At 39.0% G+C, this 26183-nt stretch overlaps 2 protein-coding genes across 56 annotated transcripts in view; one reads left to right on the top strand and one right to left on the bottom strand.

Annotated features, from left to right (window-relative positions):
* ank3a (ankyrin 3a) overlaps nucleotides 1–22103 on the top strand; it is a 190343-nt gene extending 168240 nt beyond the window's left edge. For 17 of the 55 annotated variants that reach the window (XM_087288484.1, XM_087288482.1, XM_087288476.1 and 14 more), the window contains 7 exons: nucleotides 4387–4461; nucleotides 5381–5512; nucleotides 5646–5726; nucleotides 10853–10943; nucleotides 12814–12994; nucleotides 17593–17679; nucleotides 20111–22103. In XM_087288484.1, the coding sequence (XP_087144610.1) occupies nucleotides 4387–4461; nucleotides 5381–5512; nucleotides 5646–5726; nucleotides 10853–10943; nucleotides 12814–12994; nucleotides 17593–17655 (623 nt within the window). In that variant the 3' untranslated portion in view covers nucleotides 17656–17679; nucleotides 20111–22103. Of the gene's footprint in view, nucleotides 1–4386; nucleotides 4462–5380; nucleotides 5513–5645; nucleotides 5790–9958; nucleotides 10944–12813; nucleotides 12995–13490; nucleotides 13557–15778; nucleotides 15863–16670; nucleotides 16803–17592; nucleotides 17680–20110 lie in introns of all 55 variants that reach the window. The other 38 variants (NM_001443169.1, NM_001443168.1, XM_087288472.1 and 35 more) reach the window with 5 other exon arrangements.
* LOC141378555 (uncharacterized) overlaps nucleotides 1–26183 on the bottom strand; it is an 876076-nt gene that overhangs the window by 741992 nt on the left and 107901 nt on the right. The window lies entirely within an intron of this gene.

Below are 26183 nucleotides of genomic sequence, written 5' to 3'. Positions count from 1 at the left end.
GTTTGAGTCTGAGGCCCAGAAACAAGATAAAGGGCCGCAGTGGGGACAAACTTCTGCATCTCCAGTGAGGAAGTTGCAGGAAAGTAAGCTGCCTGTTTATCAAGTTTTTGCAGGGGGGAATCTCCCTAAATCAGGAGAGTCTTCAGATAATGAAAGAAGCTCCAAAAAAGATAATGAAGGTGGGCACAGTTACAATGTTAGAAAGGCTCAAGCATTTGCCAATAATCAGCAAAGTGACAGACAAGGAAATAGGTCAGATAACTCTTCACTAAAACATCACCAAAATGTTTACAGCAAGGAGCAAATTTCTAATGAAGACAGGAAAATATACAAAACTTGGGAAAATCATGGCAATGGGCAACTGAAAGGTCAAAAGACAAAGCTCACACACACCCTAGTGCATGATAGACAAAAGGATAACTCACAGAATGAGTCTCATTTATTGAGAGAAGGTAATACCACAAAAGAAGAAACAACTAAAAAGATCATTTATACAGAGCTGGTAATCCGAGAAGACCCAAGCAATACTGAAAAATGCAATGGTGCTCTAAAAAAAAACTCGGAATCACAAATTCCTGTTAGGGTGTCATCTAGTTTTATAGATCATCATCAAAGTAGTACTTTAAAGTTAGATTCCTCCATTAAATCTGAGAGAACAGGGTCTCACAAAGCAAGAAATACACAGCACCCCAGTTCAGGTGGTACCAAATCACATAGTGATGTGTCGTCTGTAGTGAACTCAGATTCTAATAGGCAGATTGTTAATATAGTCTGTAATGGAGTGGATGAAAACCAAGTTGAGTACGTTGAAAAAGTGACCCCAGGTGCAGATATAAAACCTCTTCCTGTGTATGTCAGCATTCAAGTAGGTAAACAGTATGAGAAGGAAACCGCTACTGGGCAGCTAAGCACTTACAAAAAAGTAGTAAGCCACGAGAGCAGGACAGTACATGAAACACGTGGAGCCTTTTATTCTGTAAAACAGAAGCAGCCACAATCACCTCAGGGAAGCCCTGAAGATGACACGTTAGAGCAGGTAACATTTATGGACAGTTCAGGGAGAAGTCCTGTAACCCCTGAGACACCTACCTCTGATGAGGTCAGCTATGACCTGAACTCCAGGGCTCCTGAGCCTGTCATTGGTTCCATGGCTGGCATGCCTAGCCCAATACCAGAGGAGTCTGAGGAAGAGGAGCAGCCCAAGACATTCATTTTTAAGGAAAAACCAACAGAAAATGTCAAACCTGCCAATCATTCACCAGAATCATCAAAAAGAAAGCAAGACTCGACTGGAAAAAGGTCAAAAGACAAACGTATAGCTTACATCGAGTTTCCACCACCACCACCATTAGAGACCGAGCATGCTGACCCTGAAAAGAGGGCGTCGTGCCCTTCCTCTGAAGCAGAAACAGAGATGATAGAGGTAAACCTTCAAGAAGAACATGACAGGCATCTCCTTGCAGAACCAGTAATCAGAGTGCAGCCTCCTTCCCCTCTTCCACCTGGAGCTGATAACAGTGATTCCAGTGATGATGAATCTGTTTTTCAGCCTGCCCCACTTAAAAAGTACACCTTCAAAATGGCTGAAGAGTGTGAGAAACGTGTTAAACCTAGGAAACCAGAGAGAAACGGCTCACAACACAAGGAGTCAGGTATCAATGGCATTGTGAAAGGAGATGATGTAGACTGTGAACAAAATGGAAATGATCAATCTATCACTGATTGCTCAATAGCAACAACTGCCGAGTTTTCACATGATACAGATGCCACTGAGATAGATTCTCTTGATGGATATGATCTACAAGATGAGGACGATGGACTGAGTGACCCTAAAACATCCAGCCTGTCGAATGAGGGGAAAACAGGAGATCGTTCCTTCAACCAGAGCAAACTTGAGGTGATTGAAGAGGAGAGCACACCAAATGAGGAAACAGGAGAAAAGGCAAAAACAAAGAGGTCATGTGGTAAAAAGTCAGACAATGGCAAAGAGGATAAAATCTATTCTTTGGAGGGAAGGCACCCTGATAGACAAGGTTCGGCAGAAAATTATTTCAAGTATCAACTAGAGGAGGACATGAACACTACTTTTAAAACTGTGGCTACTAAAGGCTTGGATTTCGATCCATGGTCTGGTAAAGAGGGAGAGGAAGGAGCTTTTGATGCAAAAAATAAAGATGAAGATCCGAAGCCCTGTGCTTTATCAGTGGAAGACAAATCACAAGCTACCACACCGGATACCACTCCAGCAAGAACCCCAACAGATGAGAGCACCCCAACTAGTGAGCCCAACCCTTTCCCCTTCCACGAGGGCAAGATGTTTGAGATGACCCGCAGTGGTGCTATTGACATGAGCAAGAGGGACTTTGTTGAAGAGAGACTTCAGTTTTTCCAGATTGGTGAGCATACATCAGATGGGCAGTCAGGGGACAAGGGGAAAGGGGGCAGGAATGCGGGGATAGTCACCTCTCACTCAAAGGCAGGGGACAGAACTGTAGAGGGGAAGGTAGAGGCAACTGCAGATTTAACACCATCCAGAGGCAGCACAGTGCAGGGCAGTGCTGACTGCCTGGAAGCACCTCCATCCGCTGACACCACCTCATGCACTGTCACAGCCTCCAAGGTTGATCCCAAATTACGCACCCCCATTAAGATGGGCATCGCAGCTTCCATTACTATAAAGAAAGACCCTGGCTCAGCTGAACTGACTGATGTAAAAGCTGAGTCCTCAGACAGTCAGATGCCGGAATACATTAGTTTGGAGTCTCAGTTAGCCGAAAGTCACTTTGATAGCAGATGCACTACCTCTCCCACAATGGGCAGAAAAGATTACCCCTCTGAAAACTACAATAACAACAATAATTTAGAGTCATCCAATGTGCAGGCCAACTACATCCAGTGTGGAAGTGTAGTGTTCAATTTGCAGTCATCTTCTGAACCCACCTTACAGAAAGCTAGTAGAATAGAAGCTCAGTTCTGTAGGGAGTCTGTGGAGAAAGCTTCTCAAAGTCATCAGAATAAAGTAGTCTTTGAGAACAGGCAGCCAAAGTCTAGGCTCCCAGTCAAGGCAGCTGGATTCAGTTTTAACACACACAGTTCAGGAAAGCAAAAACCTAAGCAGGTTGTGAGGCCAGAGGCAAGGAAAGTGGACCCTGTCTCCATAACACCTGAGCACAAGTCTAGAATTCCTGTCAAAGACATGAAAAAAAATTGTGCCGTTAGTTTCCAAGTAGTACCAAGATCAAGTAAGCCTGAGTCAGAGAGATCAGTCAGACCAGTAGTTCCAACTAGGCTTCCTTTCAAAGACAGGTCATCTGGTGCTTCCAGATGTTCAGTTAGTGAGGCAGGTCGAGGCAACTTTAGCGAAGTGTGCAGGCAGTCAATTGAGTTCCTAAAGAATGTTAGTGGAGAAGCAATAAAGGTGGCCGAACGACTCTCAGATGAGGAGAAACAGACACAGGGAGAGCAGTCGCAATCGGAGGAGGACAGCAGCACATCACGAAGCACCTCACTATCGGACCCCTCTCAGTCCCAGCCCTCCCTCTCCGCTGGCTCCTCCCGAGGGGTCACACCCTCGAAGACAAAGGCCAAAAGGGCGGCGGGCAGTGAGAGGAGGAGTAAGCGGACTGGAGGAGGGAAGGAGGGCAGTAAGAACGAAGGGGCTCGCAGGTCGCCCCCCGTCGCGGAGATCAAGCCTAGTTTGTAAAACTTTATTGAAAACTTTACTTGATCCTTAGTTGCATGAGCCGTTGTGACTGATTGGATTGCCTGTGGCGTGAATAATAGCTGTCATTCTTGTCATTCTCTCATCACTGTGCTGTGTGACTGTACCGTTCTGTATCTGTCCCTGTCAGATTTCCCCTTCTCTCTCCCTTACCTTCCAGAGAAAATAATGAGGGGTGGGGCACTGAACAGTCTATCTGTGTTGAGTTGATTATAGGAACATTGTTGATGAGGATTTTAAACCTGCTTCATTGTTTGTGAACTCTGTTAGAAAAAAAATGTGTAGTACTATGTTGTCTGCATGCCTCATCTCAACAAAATGTCTTTTTTTTAAAGATTTTGTTTTAAGTTTTTAATTCCGCGGTATACACACTAGTTATTGCCTGCATAAATTCTGTAAAAAATTTGTTTCACTTGCACAATCAGAGCACCAGCTGTGTAGCTGAAACATTGTAGTTCACTGTCTGCCTGTTCTTCCTTTTCTAGCCAAACACAACACTATTTAAAACATTTCCTAGTTTTTCGTCTCCTGTCCAATGGCCTATTAATGTAGTTTTGTTCATTTTTTTCTTGTTTTGGCCAGAAAAGAAGGAAGTCATCTGGATTTTTAATTTGAAATAATCGTATAACTAGTTTGTAATGATTATGTTCTGTATGTCATGTTAGGTCCACAGAGTCCATGTGAAAGAACAGACCTACGCATGGCCATTGTGGCTGACCATCTGGGACTGAGCTGGACTGGTGAGACTCACTTTGACCAATATGACCAGCAAATGAGCGGTTGCATTTTACTTGTCATCGAACTAATTATTCATGGTTGATCTTATGGAACATAAGCTATTTGAGTTCAGGGTTTCTGTGGGGTCTTAAAAAGTATTAAATGTTGATAAATCAAACATGATAAAATTAAAGCCCTTAAAAGGTATTAAAAAGTCTTAATCGCATTTTTACGAGGTCTTAATCGCATTTTTACGAGGAATTTTGTTCAAGCGCTGTTCAAAGTGTTTGACTCCAAAAAATAATAAATATATTTATTTTTCTACAAATATTAACATTGGGGTGCTCGAGCCACATGATTAGTTTGGACTGTGGTGCATCCGGCCTAGTTCCTTAGTCTGGGTAATGTCACGTAATTTGCGACGCTCTCCATATGTCGCGAAACCATAGAGCGAAACAGATGGCAAAATGGGAAAATGTAAGTAACTGATTAGAACTTGAAGTGGCGATGAGGTCTTAAAATATTTTGAGAAGGTCTTTAAAAAGTCTTGAAAAGGTATTGAAATTACCTTTAGGATTCCTGCATAAACCCTGTATCTAGGATGTTTAATGATAGATTTAGAACTGAGTAACGATGGGAAGTGATTCTCAACACAGCAGTGCTCTGGCTCCCTCTTAAGCATGTGATTGGTTTTGCAGCCCAATTCTGCATTTATTTGTTACATAATTTGTTTTTACATCTGACCATCTGAAGACTCTTCAAAAGTATTCTCTCTCTTTATTTTTATTTTTATTATAATTTTTAAAAGTTCAAAAACCAATTCTTCAACAAATGTATATGTATAGTACATGCATATGATATATGTATATGATATATGACTTCAGATTTAAAAAGCTTTTTATACTTTCTAGTTATAATGAAATGTGTTTTATTGTTTTATAGAGCTTGCTCGAGAGATGAATTTTTCTGTGGATGAAATTAACCACATTCGCACAGAGAACCCAAACTCTCTCACAGCCCAGAGCTTCATGCTCCTTAAGAAGTGGGTCAGTCGGGATGGGAAAAACGCCACAAGTGAGAATCTTTTTTTGTGTGTCTGTCCCTCCTGCTCTGTTCTATTCAGTTATATATCATTCTTTGATTTCTTTTATAAATGCTAAAGTTACAATGAATATAAGTTACTGTTATGTTGTTGTTTTTTTCATAGCGGATGCACTGACAGCGGTCCTGACTAAAGTGAACCGGATGGATATTGTGACTCTGCTGGAAGGGCCCATATTTGACTATGGTAACATTTCAGGCACCAGAAGTTTTGCAGATGATAGCGCTGTGTGCCAGGAAAAGGCGGATGGTAAAGTTTAGCCCCATCTAGCTGAACCCCCCACCCAAACCTCGCCCTCTCCTCCCCAACTCATTCCTTTTTTTTGTTTTCCTCTACAACCTCCCTGCAGTTTGCCAAAGTGTTAATCACAGGTGGACTATTAATAGTTTTTTTTTTTGTTTACTTGAAATCTACATCCAAACATTGCCTTTGGCACATTTATAGAACATCAGATCCTTTTCTGAGGCCCTGTTTACATCCATGTCGTGTTAAATCACTCACTACTTGTTTTAAAATTTTGATTTTAAAGACTTTCTTTATTCAGAGACTCTTCATTTCTGTTACCCCCTTCCCTTTCTCCCAACACCATATGCATGGACCTGGTTTGAACATGCATGTATATGGTCATGTGATGTGAAGCAATCACAGCATGATGCTTTGCCTCAACAAGTGTAGGAAGGGCCGCTCAAAACAATATTTTCCTGTTACACATGTACACTCTTTTCTTTTTATTTTCTTTAAATTAAGGCCCTACAGCAAGGGTGGGCAAACTCGGTCCTGGAGGGCCAGTGTCCTGCAGACTTTAGCTCCAACACTAATCAAACACACCTGAACATGCTAATCAGTGTCTTCAAGATCAATGGAAATCTATAAGTAGGTGTGTTTGAGTAGAGCTGGAGCTGAACTGTGCAGGACACCGGCCCTCCAGGACTGAGTTTGCCCACCCCTGCCCTACAGTATACTGCCAATGGAACAAGAAACAAGTACCGTTTTTAGCCATAACCTTAGTTCTGTTATACAAAGGGCAGGAAAGACTTACTTTTTGTAAACCAAATGCATGTTATTATCAGCTGTATCCTAACTAAGCTGTTGTGATATAAGTTGGCAGGAGTGTTACAGACCAGCTCTTTTTTAAGTAGTGGACCACAGCGCATGGCATCAGCTAAAAGACTCAGCTGTCCTCTGCCTCTCAAGCTGTCGATCTGCTTCCTCCTCCATCTACCCTTCTCTCCTCTCCTCCCCTTGACTGAAGCAAGGGATAAAAAGAGAGAGGGGGGAAAAGAAGAGAAAGAAGGAGATCATCCTTCTCTCCATAGTCTCCTCCTCCTGACAGTCTCCTGTGCCTCCCTCTATCAGCTACAAAGTGACTTGTCCTCTCCTCTCCTCCAGTACAACCCCCTATTTCCCACCTCCCAGACTCCATTCATTCTTCACATTCACGCAGTCATGTATTTCTAACTTGCATGTTCTTTTTGTGTTTTTTCCCTTATTTTTGGCTCGCATTTCCAATGATGTGGCCCAAGACTCTCCATCCAGTTATTCTCAGTTCCCATCTGCTCCACTTAAATCTTCCTTCTCTCTCTCCTCTCTCTCTCTTTCTCCTGTTCTTAACCTGTCAACTCCCATTTCTGCACGTAGAATTTGTCTCTCTCCCTCGCACTGCCCTTCTCCTCTGTCCTCTATCTCTCCCTGTTCATCCCATTGTATGAGTCTTGTCTTCTCCTCACCTCCGCCCTCACCGTTGCCCCCTTGTGCTTGCTGTCACTGCCCCTGCATCCCCCCCGGACCACCCCTGGCTACTCCATCCCTCTGTCACAACTCCTCCTCTATTGAACTTTTCATCTGAACAGACATTGTTCTTCTCATTTTCATTTTGCCAGATTTTGAGTCTCCCCATATTGAGTAGCAACACATTCTTGACAGTGATTTATAAAAAAACTATTTGTGTTTGCACATATTGCATACATGTACAGTAATTGCATCCGACTAACTTAAGTAACATGCGGTTTTTATTATAGACTGCCAACTTTTTAATCAAAGTTACAGATGAATATACACGGCAGTTTTACTATGGGGAGGTAAAATTTAAACACTCTACCTATTAGAAGTTTGAGCTCAGTAAGAATAAATTACAGGGCATCCGGAAAGTATTCATAGCGCTTCACTTTTTCCACATTTTTTTATGTTACAGCCTTATTCCAAAATGGATTAAACTCATTTATTTCCTCAAAATTCTACACACAGTAGCCCATAATGACAATGTGAAAAAAGATTTTTTGAAATTGTTGCAAAATTATTAAAAATAAAAAACCTGAAAAATAGCATGTACATAAGTAATCACAGCCTTTGCCCAATACTTTGTTGATGCACCTTTTTAAATATGATGCCACAAGCTTAGCACATATCTCTTTGGGATTTTTGCCCATTCCTCTTCGCAGTACCTCTTAAGCGCTATCAAGTTGGATGGGAAGCGGCGGTGTACAGCCATTTTCAGATCTCTCTAGAGATGTTTAATAGGATTTAGGTCTGGGCTCTGGTTGGGCCACTCAAGGACATTCACCAAGTTGTTGTGAATCCACTCCATTGATATTTTGCCGATGTGCTTTGGGTCATTGTCCTGCTGGAAGATCAGACTGTCTCCCCAGTCTGAGGTCAAGAGCACTTTGAAGCAGGTTTTCATTGAGCTGCATTCATCTTTCCCTCTATCCTGACTAGTCTTCCAGTTTCTGTTGCTGAAAAACATCCCCACAGCATGATGCTGCCACCACCATGCTGGCACACTGGATGGTACACTGTAAAAAATGCAGGGTTCCACATAATTCATTCATGTTGACCCAACACAAATCGATTAAGTTAACCTAACACTTTTAACTAATATATATGGATTGAACATAAACAAATAAGTTGTCATAATGAAATCTCAAAAATTGTGTTGTTTCGGCTCATTTTACATAAGTAAATTTTAATAAGTAAATGCCTGGCATTTACTCCAAAAAGTTTAAATTTAGTCTCATCAGACCAGAGTATTTTGTATCTTATGGTCTGAGAGTCCTACAGATGCCATTTGGCAAATTTCAGGTGGGGAGTGGTCTCCGTCTGGCCACTCTATCATACAGGCCTGATTGGTGGATTGCTGCACAGATGGATGTCCTTCTGTAAGGTTCTCCTCTCCCCACAGAAGAACACTGCAACTCAGACAGAATGACCATCGGGTTATTCATCACCTCCCTGACTAAGACCCTTCTCTGATCACTCAGCTTAGATGGCCAGCCAGCTCTAGGAAGAGTCCTGGTGGTTCCAAACATCTTCCACTTACAGGTGATGGAGGCCACTGTGCTTATTGGAACTTTCATAGCAGCAGAAATTTTTCTGCAACCTTCCCCAGCCTTGTGCCTCGAGACAATTCTGTCTCGGAGGTCTACAGACAATTCCTTTGTCTTCATGCTTGGTTTGAACTTTGACATGCACTGTCAACCCTGGGACCTTATATAGACAGGTGTATGCGTTTTCAAATCATGTCCAATAAACTGAATTTACCACAGGTGAACTCCACTGAAGCTCCTGAAACATCTCAAGAATGATCAGTGGAAACAAAATGTACCTGAGTTCAATTTAGAGCTTCACTAAAAAGCTGTGAATACTTATGTACATATGATTTTTCAGGTTTTTTGTTTTTAATAAGTTCGCAACAATTTCATTTCATCACATTGTCATTATGGGGTATTTTGTGTAGAATTTTGAGGAAATAAATTAATTAAGTCCATTTTAGAATGAGGCTGTAACACGCTGTGAAGACTTTCCAGATGCATTGTATATATATTTTTGAAGTCTTTTTAAAGCTGCATTTATTTGATCAAAAACATTTGTAGTAAAAAACTGTCATAGTTTTTTATGAACAGTATGACACTTTGTGTATTAGGTGATTTAACTGTTTCTTTAAATTAAACGCGTTCTTGCTAAAAAAAACAACTTTTGAATTAAGAAATTACAACAGATGTTTTGGAGATCTGCATCTGTTCCATTGTCATTGTGTATTAACTGTGTGCTTGTTGGCATGTATGTCTGATGAATCTTTGGGAAATACGGTCTAATGCTTTTGCTCTTCATGGTGGGCTTAGGTGTCTATCTCTGTGTTCAAATCAATAGTTCACCCCAAAATTTAAATGTTATCATTTACTCACTCTTATGTTGTATCGACCAGTTGTTGCATGGAAAACCTTTTGTAAGAATTCTTCAAAATAACACAATATTGGTTTGAAACAACATGAGAGTGAGCAAATTATACACATTTTAACAGATTTTTCAAACAATTTTCTGGTGAACTGTTCTTTTAAGCATGTTTATGTGTGTGCTTGTGTGTGTGATTGTAATTGTGTCCTGTCATGTCCATCCATCTGTGTGTGTATCATCTCACCCAGGTTTCCACACCATCCTGGCTCAACTGCAGTCAACTACCAACCCCACCCCCACCACACCCCCTATCTGCCCCTCTGTGTCTGATGACATCGAGCCTATCTTAGATCTACCCCTTGACCCTCCCCCTTATTGCCCCTCTTGGGGTCTAGAGCGGTACAGCGTGGATGAATCTATCAGAATCACCCCATCTAGACCCTGCGAACTGCCCCTGTCTAAACCTGTAAATCAGACACTCACTGAAACAACTGCCCAAATACACACACAAATTGATCCTCAAATACACACTCAGCTCCCATCTGACAATACCAAACACACAACACAACTCACATGTGACACTGACTCACAGCTTCCACCACTACACCATGACGAACCACCTCTAAACTCTTCTGAAACACTTCAGTCTGTCCCCAAAACAGACCCACCCTGTTTGAATACACAGGACCACCTTGTACAGGCCAATCAAGGGTCTCAAGACAAGGAATCAAGTGAGAAAAAAGGGTCTTTTCACTTCCAACAGAATTTGTCCCCTCCTATGGAACCGAATGAAATAGAAGAGCATAAGAGTCCCTCATCATCATCACTATCATCACCATTTGAAGAAACAAATATTATCCTGAAGGGAGAGGAGAACGTCAACCTTAAAGTGGTTCAAGGTCATGAGGATTCCCCTTTGCGACCCTGGGTAGAGGTCCTGAGGGAGTCTGTCTCAGGAGGAGAGGAGGAGGAAGAGGAAGAGGAGAAGGAAGCCCAGGAGAGACAAGAGCAACTCAAAGAGTCAGATGGCCATGGCCAAGTGAGGGAGAGGGAAATGAATGAGGAGATGCCAAAGGAGAAAGTGAGAGAGGTAGCGAGAGGTGTTGGGCAAATTGAGTCTGAGATCTGCTCGCTCTCCGCAGGCTGGTTCTCTGAGACATCCAATGCCAATGCAGAGCCAGCTGCTTCTGGACGGGGTCACGGCTCAGACCACATGGACAAACTAGAAAACAGGTACTTCAATTTTACTAACTCAAATGTGTAAGTCTTATAGACCTTTTTCTTGGAACGCAAAATTACCCATTATGTTGTCCATCAGCACCATCTCCTGGACTGATCATTTAAAGAAATGTGATCTAATAGGATGGAAAACAGCTGATGTGAGGCATTTTCCCCTCGTTGTCAGACGGCATCTTCTGCAGTTTAAATGAAGCCTTTTCATCGCTGAACAGTTTCTCTTTCTTTCAAATATATAACCAGCCCAAACAAATGTAATTCACCAAAATGTTTGACACACCCACATAGCCTGTACTGTGCCACTGACACACTGATTTAATAACTGTGACAAAGTGAAAATATAGGCTAGTGTCATTTCGAAATGACAGAAGAACACAAACCGTGGTAAAAACAACACACAAAATAAAATACAAACGGCTCGCGACTAGAATGAACAGCAAATCAGCCAGCAGAGTATCAAACAGACTTTTATTGGTCATTTTCATACCTTTTAAGTTTCATGCCAGTACTCTGGTTTGCTCTCTCTCTCTCTGTCTCTCTCTCTCTCTCTCTCTCTCTCTCTCTCTCTCTCTCTGTGTGTGTGTGTTTGTGTGTGTGTTAAAGAGCCGCTAAGCTAACAGCTGACAAGCCGGGAACGCGCACACACACTGTATTTCTGACGGCAGACACGTGAACTAGGAGAACATTTCTCATATTTCTGACGCTTAAACCACATGTGACAGATTATAGCGGCTTTAACAGACACATTTCTAAGTTGTGTGTCACAAAAACACTCTGTTATCCATTAAAAACGTTATTGAAACCCATTTTCGGAGCCCAAATTACCAGTTGTACACGCTGTAAACGGAAGTTTTTAGCATTCTACCGGAAGACGCTGGTCGCTATGGCGCCCTCCATGCAGCAGCCATGAAAAAGGTCTATAACACTTGATATTTTAAGTGTGCTTGTTGTTTTCGGTAAACAAACATCTTTGAAACTTAAAAAAGCTGAAAAAGCTTTAAAAGTGCTGTTTGTAAGCTTTTGATTCTTCTAAAGCATAAAATACCTTAATTTGTTTGCAGATATTTAAGAAACATGTCAAGTGAACATTTTTGTTTATCTGAAAAACAATGCTGAAATCTGATATTCTGCTTTGAAAATGTGAGTTACGTGCCGGAACGCTGTCTTTGTTTTGGCGCTTTTAACCCGTCCATTGTAAGTTTAGAGTTCCACATGAGGTTAATAATTAGCAAATAATGTAAATATTACGAGCGTAAACACGCTACTTGACAAGATTTACAGTGATGAGCAATTTAAAAAATGACTCAAATTTAAGTACAGCCAAATGAATCTGTAAATGCCTATTAATATCCTACTGAAATACACCACTTTTAAAAAATATATTGATAATAAATCTAAACATTGAGACTATTTTGACTGGACTATTGCACATTTATGTTCTGCCACTGCAGCAGTTAATTCAAACATATATTTAAATAGAAATAAGTTATATTAAATGGTAATAATATTTCATAATATAATATTTGTTTAATGAAGTTAAAGGGATAGTTAGGAACCCATAAAATAAAATTTGCCATCATTTACTTACTCTTTACTTGTTCCAAACCTGTTTGACTTTCTTTCCTCTGTTGAATACAAAGGAATATTTTTTGTTTTTGAAAAAGGTGAAAATATGTAACTATTGACATTCATAGTATTAGTTTTTTCTGCAATGGAAGTCAATGGTTACATGTTTTCAGCTTTCTAAAATATTATACTATGGATGTCAATTGTTACAGGTCTAGAAAAATGAAACTCATAAAGGATTAAAAACTACAAAAGTGTGAATATATGGTAACTAAATTGTTACATTTGAACCCTCTTGTAGTCAGGAGAACTCCAGCGACTCTATAACGTCATCATCCAAAGGGGATTCAGGAAAACCTCGACAAAACGGTGAGCACCCCAACGTCATGCCCCGCAGCTCAGCGTCTCAGGAATCAGCCAATGATATGAAAGCAGGGGCGGGCAAGCAAGAAGGAGCTCTGATCGCTGAGCACAAAGTCCAGGTGAGATAATCTCTGGATTACAGCATATAATAGCTGATAACACTGCCGATTCAAAGTTTAGAATCAGTTTAAAGGTCCCGTGAAGTGCTTTGAAATATGTGAGATTTTATTTGATGTCTGATGTAATCTAAGCTAAAACATGAAGAAAGGGTGGGACATACATTAGCTACTCCCTTTAAAAAAGAAATCATCAGCGTTTCGTTTTTATCACAGGTCTACCAGTAAGAGTAGTTGAGGTCAGGCTCATCAAATAAAAGCAAAACAAGATGCATCTTGATGGGGTCGAGACAGGTCAGATACTAGAGTGCATTTTGAAGAGGAACTTCTGTGTTCATAGCACACTAGAGTACACTAACACCTAAAAAAAACTATCATTTCACGGGACCTTTAAGACGCAGTGGAATGAGATAATGTTCCCTGGTAAACAGAATCATTCACATAACAGGAGAACTGAAAACACATACATGTTAAGATGTATTTTATATGCATTCATTAGCACCGTGGCCTGGATGAAGAGCGCACTGTCACCACCAAGGTGTTTCGTAGACGTCTCATTCTCAAGGTATCTGCCTGCAAAACTGCAGGACTGTCCGGGTAACCAGATTTTACTCCAAGTCTGACTTTGGTGTAGCTGGTGGACTGAATATGATTCCTCCAATCAAACACAGTGTTGTGTGATCTTTAAACATTTTTTTTTTTTTTTTTTACATCACTTGTGTCACAACGTGTGTGGTTGCTTTTTCTTTTTCGTACTTACAGGTGCTTGGTTTGGGTTTACATCTTTCTCTCAGCTTTTAAATTGTGTTACATATTTATATATATATTAAGACCTTATCCCAATTCTGTCTTTTTAACCTTGGCCCTTGGCCCTTGAAATATAGTATGAGGGGGAAGGGCTTCAGATTTACCCCTGAGAAATTGCACACTACTTCAAAACTTACAAAACTTTATCATGTCGTCGCAAGTTCTTATGTCATACGAGATTAATGATGGCGCCTGCTGTATTTATTCCAGTTAGAGCCCTGCACGGGCCTTGAATCTAAGCCCTTACCTGGCCTGAGATGCACAGGTTGGAGCCCTGCCCTTGTCTAACAGCTTATCAAAATTTTTGGCCCAAGTCCGACTTGAAGCTTGTTTTTTTTCCGCCAAACAGCTTATACTTTTGCAGCCATTAAAATAGAGCAGATTTGCATCTAATATAAAGTTGATGTTTTTTTTTTATATTAGAATGATTTAAAGAAGTGTTTGAAGTTTTTTTAATGTAAGTTTTAGTTTATTAAGTGACATCAATATCCAAGCGGTATGTGGTCCACAGTGAGTTTACTCAATTTGATTGTGTATAACCAGTTGGTTCATCACTTAAAGTTGTCACTATTTAAAAATTAGACCAAAAGCTTGCCTTTCCTCAAGCATTTTTCACAGTTTTAAGGTCGCCATTGGCAATCCTTCTCTTTATGATCTCCATTGCACCTGGCTGGAAATCTCAATGCACAAGGCATCATTGGGGCTTCCGGACCACACGCATAAGATCTCATTAATCTTTTTAAAACGTTATTTCTAAAGCAGGCCCGAAGCCTGATATGATGAAAATTCGACCAAACCCTGCAAGCACAGGACGTCAACATGATGTCATATTGACATTGAACCCCAACGTCGGGGGACGTTGGATTTTGTTTGGAAATGAAAATCGGGTTGACTTCAGAACCCAACGTCAGGCCGACGTCAATGTTCAACCTAAAATCAACCAAATATCAACGTCTAATCATGTTACCCCTTGATGTTTTGTGAACATTATAACTATGACGTCAATTAGACGTTAGATTTTGTCCACTTTTCCCCACAACCAAAAATCAACCAAATATCAACATAATTTGACATTGTAATTAGACGTCAAAATAATGTTGTCCATTGAATTTTGGTCACCTGACGTCACAACCTAAATCTAACCTAATATTAACATCTTATGATGTTGTGTGCTGGCTGGGTTGTCCGGCCCTGGGGGCATAAAAAAGTTGGGCCCCAATGGGCTCAGGCTCAAATGCAGGGCTCTAATCCCAGTTGCATAGCTTACAGTTATTATTATTATTATTTTTTATTAAATTGCTGTAGGCACTGATATCATGTTATCAGAATAATATAATGAGGCAATGAGCATGTAACTGTATTGTATATTTACACAGTATTTACACTTTTCTGACTTTTCTGACTTTTCAAGTGTCATCGAGTGACATGTAACAAGTAATATGTTGTGGGACTACTATACAGTAGTTATTATTATAGACTAGATAGCAACATTTTGCGATTTATAAATCTTTTTTAAAGCATGATCTTAAAACACGAATGCTGTTATGAGTGTAATAAAATATGTGCTTGTTTGCTGTAAAATTGTTAATATTAAAAAAAACGTACATTTGTGCATCTCCTTACATGCATATGCAGCCATGTTGCTGGGCTATTTTCTTACCCCTTCGTTTTTAGTGTGATCCTAGAAAATCTCTGTTTCAAGGGATATCTAGCCCTTCCCCTTGGCACTATGCCTTCAAGTTAAAGAAAAGTTGGGGTTGAATTGGGATTGGGCCTAAGTGTGTGTCTACTAATGCTTTGCAGTGGTGATGTAGAGCATGAAAGCATGTTGGCTCATATTTAAAGATCCAGCTTCGCTTGCAGGTTCACATGACAGCTCAGGGTGTGTGGAAGTGTGTTTGTAGGTGTGGCGTGCCGCTTTTGAAGATGTCCTGGATATTTGTGTCTACATATTGAATTTTAAGCGCTCTTTTGCTTTAGGGAGAGGAGGCACGAAACATTCCTGCCGAGTCAGTTTCAGAGGAACAGTTTATTGATGAAGATGGAAACATCATCACTAGAAAAGTAACTCCTCTGATCCCCTCATGTGACTTTTTTCCATATTTTACTCAGTTAAGGCGGGCGTACACTGTGCAAATTATAATGGTCAGTAGATTGTATGTCCATGTACATGTCACGAGTGAGACTGTGAAAATCACTCTGACATATTGATTTACGACTTGATTTTATGACCTAACGAACTTTGAATTTTCTAACTCAAACTTAAATACGAACTCTAAAACCATGGAAAAAGAGGAAGATATTGCTTTCAGAACCTATCTCTCTCTTTCTCTCTCTTGATCCCAAAAAAACCCCAGGGTCTCTTTTAGCAAACTTTGCATTGTACAAATAAATGTTATTTAATTAACTAATGATTATGTCTCATGTGATGATTTAAAGTGGTTCAAATAATTTAATATTTAAGTTAAATATGTTTACTTCAGAGCTTTACTTTCAGCTGTGCACATTCTCCTGTCAGGTTTGTGTTTTTAAAGACAACTTTTGCAAGGGAAATAGTGTACGCACATTTCTACCACTGTTTTGTGCTTACGTCATGTTTATAAATGAGACCCCTTGAGCTTGATAGCCATGCCAATGCAAGCATCAATGATTTCCTCACCATGTACGCCCGTCTTTAGATTGCTTTTTACTTTTGCTTTTTCAGAGCTGATATAGAGATACCGAGCAAATGTTAAATGCTGAAAGACATAATATATTTTCCTTGCAGCTCCTTCTTCCATAACCGTAACTGATTCTACCCTATCCTCACATTGTTTTGTTTACCAATGGCAATCATACATGGTGACTTCTGATCCTCAATACTCATTTACAGGTCATTCGAAAGGTAATTTGCCGTGTGGACTCTCCCACTCCTGAAAACCAGGGTTTGGTGAGTGACACTGGGTCACAGGGAGACTCTTCGACAGGGGATGAGATCCAAGTCCCCCTAACTACCCACGCTGAGGTTTGCACAGTCTGTGTGGAGTGTTTCTCTTTCCATATAGAGTACAATGACCATTTATTTAAAGGCTGTGAATACTTATGTACATGTAATATTTTAGGCTTTTTATTTTTAATAAATTTGCAACAATAGAAAAAAAATCATTTTTCACATTGTAATAATGGGGTATTGTGTGTCAAATTTTGAGGAAATAAGATAATTGAATCAATTTTGGAATAAGGCTGTAACATAAAAAAATGTGGAAAAAGTGAAGCGCTACGAATACTTTCCGGATGCACTGTATGTATGTAATAATAACACAATAATGCAGTAGAGAGTAGAACAGTTTTGGATATGAGAAATCCTCATATCCGCACAGACTGGAGACCTGAATTAACCAATGTTGTCGATGAAGTTGTGTGTTTATTGACATTCCTAAATTATTTTGACAAAGTTTAATAATACAGTTGAATCACAGTATAACATGATTCAACATGATTCTTCAGCTGTCTCTCCTCTAACCTAAAGTGTGTCTTCTGTCTTTCTTTTCTCCCTTTTAGCCGTTTTGACTTTCTTCCAGCATTATACACTGATCTTTCCATACAGCAAAAAAAATAACGTGAACTGAACTGAACTTCGTCAGCAGTTTAATATTAACTTCTTGTCAATTATTAGGGATGTGTTATGTAATGATGATATCTGGGTGTTTCCAGGGTGATGTTTTGATTCTAAACTATAGTTCTTCCTCCAAAAGATTTGCTCATATATTGTCCAGCTCTTTAATACAGATTATTCTCTATATTTGTGCAAACAGGGAGACATTTCCAAGGCGAGGAAGAAGGAAGACAAACGTTCAGAAAGAAAACATCATTTGTAGATGTGGCTTCATGACTATAGACAGGTACAGCACTTAAAATAAATGCACACATACACACACAGAGAGAAATAGTGGGATTAAAAAAGTTGTTTGCCTCCTTACTGATAAGAACTGATAGGTAAACACATCATGCAGTTATTTTTTTATTATCATGATAAAACAAATACAAAAAAACATAGCCCTTTGTGAATAAGTGTTTGCCCCCTAAACCTAATAACTGGTTGTGCCACCTTTAAAGGTGCAGTATGTAAGTTTGACACCCAGTGGTTGAACTAGGTATTGCATTCCTGGATTAAAACAAAAGCAAGCGCAGGTTGCCAGATCAAGGGCCAAGGAGTGAGTCTGACGATGGAGCCTAAAGGCTGGTTTAAATTATGTTCTAAATAAAAGCAATGAATGGCTGTATTTAAACGTTTCTGTCATGTTTTGTCTGGTGCAAACAGCCAAAGTGCTTATCACTGCAAATCTCAACAGGTAGCAAGTTGTTAGGACATGGGGTTACACCTTAACATGCTCACCTAATGTTTACGCTCATATTATTCATATTATTTGCTATTTAATAACCTCATGTAGAACTCTGAATCTGTGTCTCATTTTGGAGTGTTCTACTGTCCACCGGAGGTCACATTTCGGTCACAGATGCATAAAAACGTCCATTTCCCGCTAACATTTAAGCACTGCTGAGCGCAATTTAAAAACAGCGCTGATTTGCCATAGAATTCACCAGTGCTCAACAGATGACTGTGATTGGCTGTGAAGGTCATCAATATACCACTCTTTACAGATTGCAAATACAGATAGACCAACATTGGAGCATTTTAAAGCAATGAAGATCAGTCGATTCATCAGAGGATCGCTCGTCTGTGTTTGCACTCTGTAAACATCGGTGAAGTGCGTTGAACTGATGACCTTTACAGCCAATCACAGTAATTTCTGTTGAGAACGTGAACACCATGGCAAATCAGCGCTGTTTAAGAACACCATCAACAGCACTTAAATGTTAACAGGAAATAAACGTTATTTTACATTTCAGGACTGAAATTTTTTATCGTGACAAGTCTAATATAGTAAAATAATCAGGTCAATAACTTGAGTTTGATAAATGGCTTCTAAAACATGTGTTTGGGAAATAAAACGTTAGCTAACTAGTGCCATTTCCCTTAACTTAGCTGAAAATGAGGTACGATATCCCTTTTTATTTACACTATTCATTCAGAACGGACCTTTGGGTCACTCAGCCACAGCCATATCAGGCTTGCAGCCCGAGACCGGTTACTCACTGAAGCTCAGCAGGGCTGGGCCTGGTCAGTACCTGTATGGGTGACTACATGGGAAAAACTAGGTTGCTGTTGGAAGTGGTGTTAGAGAGGCCAGCAGGGGGTGCTCATCTTGTGGTCTGTGTGAGTCCTAATGCCCCAGTTAAAGTGAAGGGCACGCTATACTTACTGTCCGTGGGTGCCGTCTTTCAGATGAGACATTAAACCGAGGTCCTGACTCTCTGTGGTCATTAAAAATCCCATGGTACTACTCGTAAAAAGTAGGGGTGTAACCCCAGTGTCCTGGCCAAAGTCCCTCAATCGGCCTTTGCGATCATGGCCTCCCAATTATCCCCATCCATCGAATTGGCTCTATCACTGTCTCTCCACTCCACTAATAGCTGGTGTGTGGTGAGTGCACTGGCGCTGTTGTCCTGTGGCTGCCGTTGCATCTTCCAAGTGGATGCTGCACACTGGTGGTGGTGTGAAGAGACCCCCCTCATGATTGTGAAGCGCTTTGGGTGTATAGTCATACACAATAAATGCGCTATATAAATACACACATTACATTACATTACTCGGATGGCGGTTAAATCATAAACTTGTGTCACTTTCTCTTTGCTGATAAGATATACAGCCAGGTACACAACATTCCTCTGTGACTCAGTCAATACTTCTGGGTTTCTTCCCACCACAGCCTCGATTTTGCTGTTTAAAATGGTGGCCACGAAAAGTCAGTCTATACATAGTTGAACCATGTTGGCGCAATAGCCTAGTGGTTAGCGCGTCGACATATAGTGCAGTAGCACGTCAGGGTGTCCCGTGTTCGAATCCTGGCTCAAGGACATTTCCCTACCCTACTCCTCTCTCTCTCTCTCCAACTTCACTTCCCGTCTAAATACTGTCCTATCTAATAAAGGCAAAAAGGCCAAAAAAAAACATAGTTCAACCACTGGGTGTCAAACTTACATACTGCCCTTTTAAGTTATAAATAATGTTTTAACAGGACAAACACTTTTTTACACAGGGCTATGTAGTTTTTTTTTTTAACTTTAAAAACTGCATGTGTTTACTTCTGTTGTGATTCTTTTATAGTTGAACTTTTGTTGAAATTGAATCATTACTCCTATGGAACTATAACATTACTTTTTTGTAAGAAATCCTTTCATTTTCATTTGGTCTGTTTTGTGTCTCTGAAGGTTTGCAGGTATACTATGGATCAGTTTCCTGAACACCGGGCCCACACACGCTGAAAAGAGACATTAGGCCTGAAAACCATACTGCTTCCATTCTGAAACGCATGGTGTTCAAAGAGACTGAACTCTGAACTCTCCGCTTGCGCATGAGCATGCATCACACTGCTGACACACTTCCTGTTCCAAGGGGGTCTTTAAGAGTTCTCCTTCCTGAAATGGGTCCCGGTGAATTCTACTTCCTCTCTCTGTTGGGTCCTATGTAACTCAACTCTCTGCTTCTGGGGGACCTACGAGATTACAGTTCTTGATGGTCAACACTTGCGCTGAAACAGGAAATCAGAAACTATTTTGTGTGTGCCATGAATATCAGATGATTAAGTAAAGGGGGGTACATTCAGAATACTCCAAACTTTACACTCACACAAATTTCCCTGTGACCAAAGATGGCACAAAAGCTCTTTTTCGTGTTTTAGGAGGGGAAATAAACAATAGATGCTGTTGACCTTACATTCGCCTTACACGTACCGTGGACCCATGACGTCAGGAGGAGGATCCCTGTGGTTTCTTTTTTATTTATAAACAAAAATCAATTATGTGGTGGATTTTTCTGTACATAAATCACATTATGTAAAAAAAAAACAATACAATTTAGTAGTTAGGTTCGGCGAGAGCACCGCAAACATACACTTTACAAGTGCTTTCGACATTTTAAAGACAGTGAAACTTGTATAATTAATTATTATAGCAGGTATGTTTGTATATGAGAAAAGTTGGTTCGGTTTTCAGGGGACATTTCCGTAATCCTCTGCGAATTTCAACCATTCCCAAAATGGGAATTTATCCAATTCTGTGAAGAAGAAGTCATACAGAGGACTAATATTTTGATGCATGCACTTCACCTTATTTTAAGAACCTTTTTTTCTAAGTTTGCAAAACACTGTATTTAAAAAAGACAAATAAGAAGACTTTTTCTCGTGTGCACATACAACTCCTTTTTATATTCCAACACGTCACCCGACAAGCATCCATCATGTAGAAACGTGTGAAAAGCTTCCTTAGGAGTGGAGTGTAGTGTCCATACTCCTGCATATGGAGGACAGTGTGTGCTGACGTTAGCCTGAGCGCCGTTCAGAATGTAAACGCTAGAAATCAGCATCTCTGTTCAACTATCACTGTATCATGTGTATTGGCTGTACAATGTAGAGTTCTCTCTTTGTCTTAACGCTGTTTGTAATCATTATAAGAATGTCTCCATCCTTTTTCTTTTCTTTTTGGTCCGCCGAGGTTTTAAAATGACAACTTTTGCTTTTGTTTTTCAGGTTAGGTGAACATTGAACATTTCCATCTACTCATATGGGATGTCTTTAGACCTTTATTACTTGTAAATTTACTAGCTTATGTATTACAAAATGACACACACTGGATGGTCATTCTAATTTTAAGTATTACAAGAAATCGGTTTTGAAATCGTGTGATATATTTTAGACCAGCGAGTCAATGTGTTCGGTTTTTGATAATATAGACCTTTTCTTTAGAGATTACTTCTTCTTTTTTTTTTCTTTTTTTTGTTAGTTTGTTTTTTCCTCCAATAGAGCTCTGGTCTTTTTAGCTTGTGGTGTGTATGGTGTGAAATATCCTTCGGTGTGCTGAACTTTGCTATGGCAGTGAGATCTGAAAGACTTTATAAGGAAACTAGGTCATCATGATGGAGTGTGGTTCTGCTTCCCTGTTACATGTCAATCAAACTGTGGGAGGGGCCTGACACGGCCCAATCCAAATGGGTTGATTTTGTTTCATATGATATGTTTTCACCTGAGCGACATTTTTGATGTACAATTCTTACAATGAGTGAAGCCATTTAAATGTAACTATAATAGCACTTTGGTTATTGGAGGTCTTCTCTTTTAGAAACTAGCAGCTATGATGCCACCATAATGTTTCAAATGTCTTACAGAAATCGGATTTAAAAATAAAATAAACGCATTGATTTTGCAAATCGATTGTTTTATTCAGTCATTTTAGTGCTCTCATGTTATTTGTGTTCTTATTTTTTGCACCACATCATAGTCGAGTGTTTAATGTGTGTAATATGTATCTATCACATTAACAATACATATTTTTATATTTGAACATGCTATGTAGAATATGTGGCAGCACGGTGGACAGTGGGTAGCACAATCACCTCACAGCAAGAAGGTCACTGGTTGGAGCCTCGACTGGGTCAGTTGGCATTTCTGTGTGGAGTTCTCCCAGTGTTCATGTGGGTTTCCTCCAGGTGCTCCAGTTTTCTCCCACAGTCCAAAGACATGGGTAAATTGAACAAGCTAAATAGGCTGAAGCGTATGTGTGTGTATGTACGAGTGTATGGATGTTTTCCGGTGTTGGGTTGCGGACAGAAGGGCATCTGCTGTTTAAAAAAAATATGCTGGATAAGTTGGCGGTTCATTCCGCTGTGGTGACCCTTGATGAATAAAGGGACTATGGCGAAAAAAAAAGGAATGAATGAATGAATGAATGAAGAACATGTATTGTCCACCCTTGATGTGACATTATAACATTAACACCATTCATAGGTTCTTATCAGTAGTTTTGTTGATGAGTAATGATGGTGATTAGCTTTCTTCTTTATGATCTACATACAGGTAGTTCATAAATAAAGCAGAGACTTTTCAACAATGCTTAAGATATCATATCTGAAATCAGATGTAACAACTACATCTGTTCTAGTTTAAATAGCACCCTGGGCGACCCCCACCCCCCAAAAAAATCATATAGAATCATATAGAAACTATGTAGTTGACTTTTTATTACTCCCATTGGAACGTATGTAATTGTTTTAAGCAAACAATTTAGACTGCATACAAACTGAAATGTAACTAACATTTCACTACAGCTGGACCTTTCTTGCCTTTTTTGCTGCAAAGTTATTATATCATCATGTAGCCCATTAAATTTACCCAGGGATGTTGCTAAACATAATGGCTATGCCCCCACCCAAAAACATATATTTACTTTTTTTTTTTGGACAATCATCCTGTGCCACCCCAGCAAGATGCCACCCTGAGTGATCGCCCATATTGCCCATGCCTAAATCCGCCACTGGTAACAAGTATTTATATAAACTGGATGTGACCTCTGTGGTCACACTTTCCTGCTCTATAGAATTACATCCATCTTTAAATGTGACCTGTTATTGAGTTTTTTGAATAAATATATATGGGTTGGACAACTAAAACACTGGCCAATTCAGTGTTGGGGGTTTTATGGCAAAATTTGACCAGCCTTGTGCACGGCCAGTCTTCACCGATTGCACATTCTACCAGCAAGAGCAGCGAGTGAAGGTCTAATTAGCAGAGTAATAGCACAGTAGTTTTGCTTAAGTTATTGCAATGCACACAAAAATATTTGTGACATGTCAGAGTTTAAAAAAGACAAATTCTTTTGTGATCTATCAAGAGCCACTTGTGTCCAGGGTAATGTCAGCGTACCACCAAGAAGAATGAAGGAAGCTGTCTGAAAGGAATGTCCAGGTGCTGGATTGCATCCAAAAAAAAAAAAAAAAAACACACACAGCTGCCCAACTCATTGTAGAATTAAATGAGCATCTCAACTCTCCTGTTTCCACCAAAACTGACCATCGGGAGCTCCGAAGGGGCAATCCGAATTATTAAACCAACTTTTAATTTTTTTCTTTTTTTTTAATATTTCCCAAATTATGTTTAACAGAGCAAGGAAAATTTCACAGTATGTCTGATAATATTTTTTTCTTCTGGAGAAAGTCTTTTATTTGTTTTATTTCGGCTAAAATAAAAGCAGTTTTTTTTTATTTTTAAAAACCATTTTAATTTCAATATTATTAGCCCCTTTAAGATATATATTTTTTCGATAGTCTACAGAACAAACCATCATTGTACAATAACTTGCCTAATTACCCTAACCTGCCTAGTTAACCTACTTACCCTAGTTAAGCCTTTAAAAGTTACTTTAAGAGTGTCTTAAAACATATCTAGTAAAATATTATTTACCGTCATCATGGCAAAAATAAAATAAATAGTTATTAGAAATGAATTATTAAAACTATTATGTTTTGAAATGTGTTGAAAAAAATCTTCTCTCCGTTAAACAAAAATTTTGGGAAAAAATAAATGGGGGTTAATAATTCTGACTTCAATTGTAGATAGACGGGTTTCTAAAACCTTTTTTTGCCACCAAAGGGTTCAAACATTGTATTCTGAAGATTGTCCTGTGCATCAGGATGATTATGCATCAATAAACATCTCCCATGGCCTGCACAGTCACCAGATTGAGCCTGGACCTGGACTCTATTCTGCAAGAAGAATGGCTCAAACGCCCCCTGGACACTGTGCAGGACTTGTGTCGTTCCCAAGACTAACTAATGCAGAATTGGCCACAAAAGGAGGCCCTACACTATACAATTTAATTATTGTGGTCTAAAACCAGGCTTTCCACATACAATAGTCAAAAAGCTTTCATTAAAGTTTTTTTTTTTTTTATCTATTAAATACCTATTTTTGTTTAAGGACAATTCTGAAAAACTTTTTGATCCACTTTAAAGTTGGGCTATATATTGGTGTTTGTGAGTGTGATAAATAATTCATTAAATGGAGACATTAACAATTGAAGAAAACCAATCAATACCAACAATAATACTGAACAATTATTGCTAATATGGGCTGTATAAAACATGCATAATATAAAGTGCATTAATCGTCACACATATCTGTACTTGTAAAATTAGATGTTTGCATTTTAGTAAGAGCCCTAGCTATCACTGAGAAAAGTTATGGGAAATAATAGAAAACTTTTGTAATTTATGGTCATTTTAAAAAATCATTCTGCAAACAAATAAAGCTTTTTTGACATGAAGGAATTTTTGAACAAATTGAGTAAATGGTTCAAATTTTTAAGCAATCATTAGAAGCATGGAAAATTGCCTTTAAACAACTTTTCTCCACATACGTACATTCAATGGAATAATCAACATGTGTTGCATAAAAACAAAAGCATATTTGAAAAAATTTGGTTCGGCAAGGGAATTATTTTGGTTTCAGATTTACTAAATAACAGATGTGAGATTTATACTTTTCAGGAAATTCTTCTACAGAGATAGGTTTTTTCTTTTTTTTTTTTTTTGCATAATGATTATAATTTGGTTATGAAAAGCATCTTTAATAAACTGCTTTACTTAATAAAAATTCATCTTACTTATAACCCAAATTCCAAAAACTGTACTTGGTGGTATCAGTATCTTAGATACAAAATGTAATAACTTCCATATCAGAAAATGTCTAACTCAAAATAGTAGTTGTTTCCCAAAAGCCATTTTGAAACGGAAAAAATATTTTCCTTTCCCTTTTATAGATGATATTTGGTCAACAATTAAAAAGTTTTTATTCCTAAATAAGGTAAAATTAATTTAATTCAAAATATTACACAGGTACTATCCCTGCAATATATTTATTAATACATTTAAATTATTTAAACTAAATTATTTTAAAAAGGCCATTTCAACCACAGTGTCTTTTACATCTATTTTGTACTTGAAAATGGGTTTCAGGGTTAATTTTTGATTCATTCTACAAAATAATTAACTTTGACGCAACGGGAATTCATGGTTCTTTTTTTGAATTGTAAAACTAGCTGATACACCCGATAAAGCTTTGAAGTTGATCATTCAAGCCAAAGTAATGTCTATTACTCCCTCCCTAATTTTGTATTTAAAGATTTAAAAATAGTATATGTAATGTATATGCAATGTATATGTAATGTGTATGTAATGTAGTATTTTTTATTTAATGTATGTTATGCATCATGTCTTTTATGACTGTTACATATGGTATCTTATCATTTAATATTGCATGCTTGTCAGTTATATGCTTCAGTAAAAAAAATGCTGTCAGAATATCAAAAAAGTAAACGGTTCAAAGATTCACTCATAACAGACATGACTCTATTTACCTCCTCAACAAATGCTGTCAGAATGAATCGGTGATTCAAAAGATTCGAGTCTCAGCAGCACTGAATCAAACCCCCCAAACACTCTGTCCTCTCCGCC

Source organism: Danio rerio, chromosome 17 (assembly GCF_052040795.2).
Source record: "Danio rerio strain M-AB ecotype USA chromosome 17, GRCz13ab, whole genome shotgun sequence".
Lineage (NCBI taxonomy): Eukaryota > Metazoa > Chordata > Actinopteri > Cypriniformes > Danionidae > Danio > Danio rerio.
Note: the sequence above shows the minus strand (reverse complement) of the source record. Positions and strands in the feature narration are given on the sequence as shown.